Below are 8,717 nucleotides of genomic sequence, written 5' to 3'. Positions count from 1 at the left end.
TTCAATTGAACTTGTGTCACTACATTGTAGGGTTATCATTCGACGTAATGTCATAAGGAGACATTGTTTTTCTTTGGGTTTTATTTTTTTCACTGGCGATTCCTTTGTTTTTATCTTCGTTTTCTTCCTTTTCGTCACCTGCCATTGTTTTAGGGTTTTTCTGTTCTTTCTAACGTGGCTCTGATACCATGTTAAAATTGAGGCAGTGACGAGAGTTTGAGTTTGTGAGAGACAAGAATAATGAGAGATTTCTTTTTGCTATGTATTCATCATAATGACCTCCTTATATACAAGTATGGTCCTCCTTAACCTAGTCTAATAAGGTAACTGTATTCTATCAGGACTACAAATCCTATATTTACCATTATTATAATTGTACGATAAATAGACGAAACTCTTGCAATTAGACTAGAATAGGGTCTTCGTATATGCAGTCTCAATACTTATCAATCACAGTCAAACCAGAGCTAGTGCAAGGAAGTCTTTATATGTTGAATGACATATTTTGTTTGAGTTATGCATGAAAAAAAAAAAAAAAAAAAAAAAAAAGGTCTACCTTGCATTGTGTTGTCTCTCTCTCTCTCTTTTCTCTCTCAATATATATATATATATATATATATTATAGATATTCTTGGAATTAAAAGATATTACTCCAGTTGGATATATCAACCTATAAAAGACTAGTTCTTCTGTGTTGTGCAAGTTGATTAATGACTCGGTTATGTTTTTGAGTTTTAAGGAATTTAATTAAATGAGCTCTACCTTGTCCAAAAAAAAAAAAAAAAAAAAAAAAAAAAACAAATGAGCTCTACCTACTGTGCTCCTCTCTCTCTATCACACATACGCGCGCGCACACACTCTCTCCCTCCCCCCCGTCTCGCTCTCTCTCTAATGTATATACCCACTACACTTTTTGATTCGATATTGATTTCTCTCTCTACACTTGTTGATTGGATGTTTCTCCTCCCTCGTTCTTATTGATAATTTAAACCTTAGAGCTAGATGATAAGTAGATTTTGAAACATGAAAAATGGTCTTAGGAGAACTTTTTGATGCCTTAATTTGGTGGTTATTCTTTACTATTACTATAACTAGGGTTGCGCACGGATCGGATATGGGAAATGTCAGTTTTATATATCAGTGTTTGGATTTCAAAAAATGTAATCCGAATCCAAATCGAATTAGATTTCGACCACATGGAGTCAAAATTTAGCAATAATGTTGCCAGATTTCGACCACGGGCAGTCGAAATTTTGGGCAACATATTGAATTTCGACCTCCTGTGGTCGAAATTTAAAATGCTGGCCAGGATTCGACCTCATGCGGTGGAGATCTGGCAACAATATTGCTACATTTCGACCGCACGAGGTTGAAATAAAAAAATAAATGTTTTTTAATGTATATTCTTTCCTATTTCGACAACATACGATCTACAAACTTAAATAATATTTAAATAAAAATAGACTTTTCGACTACATGCGGTCGAAAGTATTAATTAATATTTAAATAAAAATTATTTTTCGACCTCGTGTGGTCGAAAACTTTTAATAATATTTAAATAAAAAATGCAGTTTTTGACCACACAAGATCGAAAACCGTATTTTCTTAATGTAGGCAGATTTTTTTTTTGACCACATGAGGTCGAAAAAATTTCACCCTATCAATTAACGAACTGCCCTTGAGGTCGAAAATTTGGTCGAAAAATTGGCTAAATTTTGGTTGATTTTCACAATTTTTTTTTAGTAGTGCAATTTGCTTTGATTATTACATGTTATAATTTATGCTATGTCATGTTGTACGAACATCAGTTACATGTACTTTTTTTGTCTAGATTTTCATCACATGTGAAGTTTATACGGGTGCGTATATACAAAAAATTTGAGTTGTAACATTTTGAAATAAATTAATGTAATGTAAAGATTCTATGAATATTTTGATCTTATTATAGATTTATATGTTAGTAATTTCGATAATTTTAATATAATTATTATTATAGATAATTTTTTATTTTATTTGATATGCTAATAGCATGATTGAGTTTAAATAGAAACAAGAAAAGTGAGAAATTATGTATAACCGGTTTCAATTTATTTAGGACTGAGGCACATAATTGTTGTTAAGATGTTTAGCCAACATTTTGGTCGGACAATTTTATTTCTCTTCATTGGCCTTAATATGTTTTAAAGATGTCCCGTGAATTTTTTAGACATCATGCGAAGTCATATATTGAAAGATTTTAAGTAATATGCATTAGTCAATGTAAATAACTTTTACATCAACATGTCATTTTTATTTGTTGCAACTTGTAATTGATAACATATCTTTTTTTCAATATTCCAAATCTCATATTTTATTTTCAGAGTTAGAATCCGAGAGTTAATTTTATCAATAAAAAAATTAATAAGGGAATTCAACTGAATTGCAGCCTAGCTAAAGTAATTTTTGAATTACCATTGTCACTATCTTTTGCTTTATTTGCACAATATTTCATTGAAGGGGATTCAATTGAAACCAAATTATTGATTATGGCTCCGCACTTATTAACAAGAATGAGTTTATTCATCCCACTACGCTCCTTGATGATCTTGTTCACAAAATTATACTACCTATATACGTTTTTTGTATGTTAATTAATTAGATGATCTCATGCCAAGTCGCCATTATCCACTTACGCCAGAGGACTAGGCCTAGTGTTAAGATACATTAGTGCAACTTCTGATATGTGAGTTAGACATATATCATGGAATTTGAATTTTATCACCAAAGAAAGTACACTTATTTACGTGGAGAACTAATACTAGTAAAGAAACAGGCTCCTTGCTTACCAAATTTTAAACCTCTCGATATTTCTCAATTATATTAAAATATAAAAATAGAAAAAGAAGTCGACATTGGCGTTGACAAGGGCAGAGACTCGCCAGTGATATACGAATATAAATGGGGCACTGGTTGACTCTTACAAAACAAAATTTATTGGTAATCTGGTGCACTATCGAAACTAGCAACTCAAATTGATAGTCTTCCAAAACAATTAACAAAAGGTATTACTTCCCAACTCGTTTTAATTTGTACCGCCTACTTTGATCGGCCACACATATATAATTTAAGAACCAAAGAAATAATACTGAAATTGCAGTTTTAATACTTATGTCAAAATGTTTGTGATTATAAAATTATTAAAAGTAGTTATTTTAAATATGCCATAAGATTTATATGCCGTGATCTCTTATGATTTCTCAATTATAAAATATAGAAGAAAGTCAGACATCCGCGTTGACCAGTCTTGAGATTTGCCTGTGACCAACACAAGTAGAAATGCCGTTGTTGACTCCTACAAAAAATATTTTATTACTAGTAGTCTGTGTGCGATAATTCAAAATAACCGGCTGTGGACCTACAATTCATTCCACTTTCTCACTAGTAAAACTGCCCAAACTAGCAACTCAATATTGTCAGTCTTATAACACTTGACAAAAAGTATTTAATTGGTAGCTTCGAAGCTTCTTTTACCTGCCTATAAATAGAATCATAAAGCATGAGTCTTCTCCATCAGCACAACAAAATATATTCAGTGTATTTCAGCTGCTACAAATCAACACCACAAAATGAGTGTACAAATTTTGGACGGTGCCACCATTCTTAGCTTCGTGGAAGACGAAGAAGCGTTTAGCGAATTTATCGCGGAGCGCTTCAGCAACCTCGATAAAGACCATGATGGCATGCTTTCTTATCCGGAAATGCTGAAGGAGCTGCAGGTATACGTAGTGGTCGAGCCACATAGGCTAAAGGGTGATCAGTTGAACACCCTTTGTCAAAAAACTTATATTTTGTATATAGAAAATAATATTGTATATATAGGTCAAAATTTACTTTTTATAGATATGTATTGAATAATCTTTGTCGAATAATTATACTGCATATATAAGTCAAAATTTACTTTTTATAAATATGTATTGAATCTTGAACAATCTTAACAAGATTCTTGATTTTGCCATTGGTTGCAGGGGCTAAGGGTCTTCGATACACATTTTGGTATCGACGTGAAAACGGATCCAAATGAGGTTTCTCGAGTTTATAGCTCAATCTTTGTTCAGTTCGATCGCGACTCAAATGGGACGGTGGATTTGGAGGAATTCAAACAGGAGACGAAAGAGATGATGGTGGCAATGGCTAATGGTTTAGGGTTCTTGCCAGTTCAGATGGTACTTGAAGAGAATAGTTTCTTGAAGAAAGCTGTTGATAGGGAATTGATGATCATTAGTGCTCCACATGTTGCTGCTTAAATTATTCAGTAATACAGTAATTGCTAAAAATCTTATATTTTGTCGTATCAATTTTCTCTACACATGTTTTATGCAATATCAATAGAAATTTGAGCTGTAACTTTTTTTGAATAAATTTCACATTATGAATTACTATTAAATATGAGTTTTATTTCGTACTAACTTCAAAAGGACCAGAACCAGCCTGATTCTATCTCTTTTCGTTCCGTTTGAAGAAAGGAAGGATCCCAAAGAATTGATCTTTCTTTTCGTTGTTGAATCTCTCTTTGATTAACTTTTGTTTGATTCTTTATTATCGCCCTGATTTTAGTCCAAAACTAACACATATACCAAAATATCCTTTAATATTAAAATCTGGAATAGATTATTTTGTCTATCTATTAAAACATGGGGAGTTGCGTCTGCCGTGAGTCGAACCCGAGTCGATTGCTTGGAAGGCAATTATCCATACCATTGGACTACAAACGCTTTGAGGACACTTGCTTATTAGGAATACCATCAGCAAGGCACAGCTAAAACAAAACGACAATGAAGAAAATGTTCATTGTTCAATATCTCGGTTACTCAAAAAGTTTGACCAGTTACTCCTCCGATTCTGAGTGGATTCTAGGGGAAGGGAGGAGTTTCACCACCAATTCATCATTATCTGCACTTGACAAAGCCAGATACAAATTCAAGATTTAAAGTTTATGGGTTCTTAAAACGATTTCAACTTGATATATGACAATAATCGAGTGCACAGTCAAATGTTTTGATAAATATTTTAAAAGCTATTGGATTCTCGTGAACCTTCACGACACTCGATAAGCTGGATCCGGCCCTGGTCAAAGCAGTAGCATTGGCTGGAGCACAAAACGTGAAGTAGAATAGTACTTCTATGGGCTAATGGGCATCAAATGAGTCAAGAACAAATGCCAAAAGAACTCCTCTAGTTGAAGATCTTGTCTTAATTATATGGTTTTCTGTGAGAATATTATCAATTTGTTTAGCCATTTTCTGTTTTTCTTTTTAATAAAAGAAATTCTACTATAGTATTATATTGGAAGATTAAGGAGGGGAAGAAGAAAGATGGACAACGAGAACTGAACACACATCTATTATATAGAAACTCTCCAGCTATACCTTTAGTTTGTAAACTATCTAAGCATTTCTCATACCGTACTTCTTAAAGGAAATCGTATATGTGAGTACCATGTTAGTGTATGTGATTGAAAGTTGAGACAGAAGAGAAGACAAGTTTGAATTCTAGTTAAATTAAAAGATGTCTTTAAACGTCATGTCTATTAAGAGAAATTTATGTTCGTTAAGAAAACTATCTTAACAGGTACCCAAAAGGTATTATTAATACCTGTCTTTGCCAAGGGTATTATTAATACCTGTCTTTGCCTCCTAAGTACAACATACAACTTACCATATTTGTTTAACACCGATTACTTTTCTTCGCAAAAGATTCACATTGTCATTCTTGTGGAAAATTCAAATTTATTGCTAAAACTTAAATTTCGTTCGCTTTGTAACATCTTAAAGGAATTCTTCCACGGAACTCATGCAGTAACATAGTAGGAGGCTAAATTCCTTAACGACAGAGATTACTTTAATTATCAAAACCAGTGTTATCTAATTGCCCCCAAATCTATTTTTCCCCAACGTATCATTGGTACTTAAATTAGAAGATATTGGTCAATTTTGTATGCAACTATTAAATCTAATTCCTATATCAAAAATTGCACTAGAGATCTTGGATCACTTCTCAAAACTAGAGGAGCGCTGGAGAAGCCAGAGCCCGAAAGAAATGGAAGAGAAATCAGATATAGTGAGACTTAGCCGGCAAAGAGAAATAAAAGTTTCTCCGTCCAATTTATGTAGCACCTTTCGGATTTCGACATTCAAACAAGTTCTTTTTTACCACAATTTTTTCATTTATCTTTTAAATATTTTTAATTGTTAAATATTGTGACTTATAGTACTTTTTACGAAGTTTCCACATATGTAAATTTTGTGTCAAAAAACTTAAAACTCTTTTTCTGAGTACACAGTCAAGATTAACAGCTTTCACTCTCAAAATTTCTATTGTGCCACATAAATTAATACAGAGGGAGCACATAACTAATTCGTATTTTCGGTCAGTTCGGTTTTATATCATGGTAAACCGTAAACCAATCCGATTATCCGAAATGGTTAAAGCCAAATCCAATAACCGATCCAGATAACTTAAATCCAAAATCCGATAGATCAAAAAGGGTAGATGGGCTCGGGTTTTTGGTTTTATCCGAATTGTGCACAAACCTAGTACTACTATAATAATGGTCAAAGAGCTAGCATGTGAGTTTTTTTTTTTTTATAGAAGTTTTGCACTTCACTTGGCATACAACCTTATGGCTAAAAAATTTCTTAGTAAATTTTGTGAAGTGAAATAGAATTGTAGCTTATGGATGCTTCTACTTGATCTAGAAGTATTCTGTTTTAAGTGCTAATTTATCCTCATAAGTGTTGTAGCTAGCCTTTGTTGATAGAGGCTAGGTGGAGCCATTATTTAAAGTTTGTGGATTCGGGATTTTAATTCTTTAAAGTTACTGGGTTCTAAATTAATAATTTGTACATATTTGACAAAAAATTTAATACAAATATATGGTTCGGACCAAAGCTACTGGGTTCGGCCGAACTCACGCCCAAAAGGCTAGCTCCGCACCTTTTGCGCCATATTTATATTTTGTTTGCGGATTGTGTTTTTTTTTTTTTTTTTTTTTTGGGGGGGGGGGTGGGGGGGGGGTTTTAGGGGTGGCAGGTAGGTGAAGGGAATCAGAAAGTTGATCTCATAAGCAACCAACCTTGAAAGTGCTTGTAACCTTTTTAAAGTTGCACCTGCGCTAACACACAAAGTTTGTGATACAAGCAAATCATAAAGTATGAAATAGAATAGCTTCATTTGGCAGCCTTCTGTTTCTTCATAACCATTCCATTCATGATTCAATTGTTGCTGAAATCAATCCTTTATAAATACCATTCTCTACGTACCATTTCTCTTGCCCGGTATAGAAGCAAAGAATTCAAATAGCCAGAATTGAAAAAGGGTGCTGTACAGGTTGATAACAATATTATAGAGGGAAGATGTCGGATTGGGGTCCGGTGTTCGTGGCGGTGGTGCTGTTTGTGCTGTTAACACCAGGTGAATGAAAATAGTTTATTCATGAACTCAATAAATCTTTGAATGCTCTCTATAATTCTCCACAATATGAAAATAGCTAGCAATATCCCTATTTATAATAGTACGAAATCTACTTTAGCTAAAAATAGGAAAATCTATATTCCTACACAATTCTGACAATAAATCTCATTTAAACATGAATTAAAAACTAAATCCTAACCAATTTTGATTGTCTAACACTTTGAATTATTTTTTTCAAAACCAGGTTTGCTGATTCAAGCACCGGGCCGCAACCGATTTGTTGAGTTTGGAAACTTTCAAACGAGTGGGGTGTCCATACTGGTTCACTCAGTTGTCTACTTCGTCCTTATGTGCATCTTCTTATTAGCCATTGGAGTCCATATGTACATGGGTTCCTAGTAAGCATGCATGGTTGGTAGGGGCAAAGTTACACCGTATATATAAAGTTACATTTTATTTTATTTTATTAATATATAGTAGATAATGAATTCCTTGGCTTTTTCACGTGTTCTTTATATTTTTGAACCCCTTAGGGAAAATTCTGGCTCCGTCACTGATGGGTGATTTATTTGTCTTTTCTTTTCTTGTTGAACTTTTGCTTGTGCTTCTGTAGGAAGTTATGATGTGATCTGATGTATCATACATATTGAGGGGTCTCTTGTTTTTACTAATTGCCTTCTTTTTACTCTCCTGAGATGTATGGCTGATGAAAATTAAGACCAATATATAATAATATTAATTATGTGCTGTTGACTGTGCATGGGCGTAAGAGTGCATTTCCTGCTTTTTTCCTTGTCATAAAAACACTACGAAATGAAATAGCTGCGCACTCAGATCAGCTGTCTATGGTTGTGACTTGCGATGACGGAATTATGATTTTGGATGTGTTTGGTAGTAAGGAAAATGTTTTCTATGGATGATGTTTTCCGAGAAAATGTTTTCTCTAAAAATAAGTGGATTTCTAACTTTTTTTTATAATTTTTGGTAACTAGGCAAAAAATATTACCCAAGAGCATTTATATACAATCTAGCAAAACACTATGGGGGTAGGATGGGTTAGGGAGTGGGAATCGGAGGTGGCCGCGGGGGCGAGGGTGGGGTGGGCGGGGGGTGTTAAGGGCATTGGATGGGTGAGGAGGAGACAATGAACTTGGAATGTCATTTATTTAACTTGTTTCTCTACTTTCATTAGGGAAGTCATATTCCTCATTTTTAAGAAACTTATTTTTGTAGAGAAAATATTTTCCAAAATATTTTGACCAATCAAA

The 8,717-nt window shown here is 33.6% G+C and overlaps 2 protein-coding genes across 2 annotated transcripts; both read left to right on the top strand.

Moving 5' to 3' along the window:
* Positions 1-3,533: 3,533 nt before the first annotated feature.
* On the top strand, positions 3,534-4,379 carry LOC132036752 (uncharacterized). Its single transcript, XM_059427133.1, has 2 exons — positions 3,534-3,755; positions 4,005-4,379. The coding sequence occupies exons 1-2, from the start codon at positions 3,606-3,608 to the stop codon at positions 4,281-4,283; spliced, it is 429 nt and encodes a 142-aa protein (XP_059283116.1). The 5' UTR covers positions 3,534-3,605; the 3' UTR covers positions 4,284-4,379.
* Positions 4,380-7,182: 2,803 nt separating this feature from the next.
* On the top strand, positions 7,183-8,197 carry LOC132036518 (uncharacterized). The gene is made up of 2 exons (XM_059426872.1): positions 7,183-7,449; positions 7,694-8,197. Exons 1-2 carry the CDS (start codon positions 7,392-7,394, stop codon positions 7,846-7,848), a joined length of 213 nt encoding a protein of 70 aa, XP_059282855.1. The 5' UTR covers positions 7,183-7,391; the 3' UTR covers positions 7,849-8,197.
* Positions 8,198-8,717: the final 520 nt, after the last annotated feature.

The sequence above is a fragment of the Lycium ferocissimum genome, chromosome 11 (genome assembly GCF_029784015.1).
Source record: "Lycium ferocissimum isolate CSIRO_LF1 chromosome 11, AGI_CSIRO_Lferr_CH_V1, whole genome shotgun sequence".
NCBI classification, from domain to species: Eukaryota; Viridiplantae; Streptophyta; class Magnoliopsida; order Solanales; family Solanaceae; genus Lycium; species Lycium ferocissimum.
The sequence above is the reverse complement of the archived record's forward strand: the minus strand, read 5'-3'. Positions and strand labels throughout refer to the sequence as shown.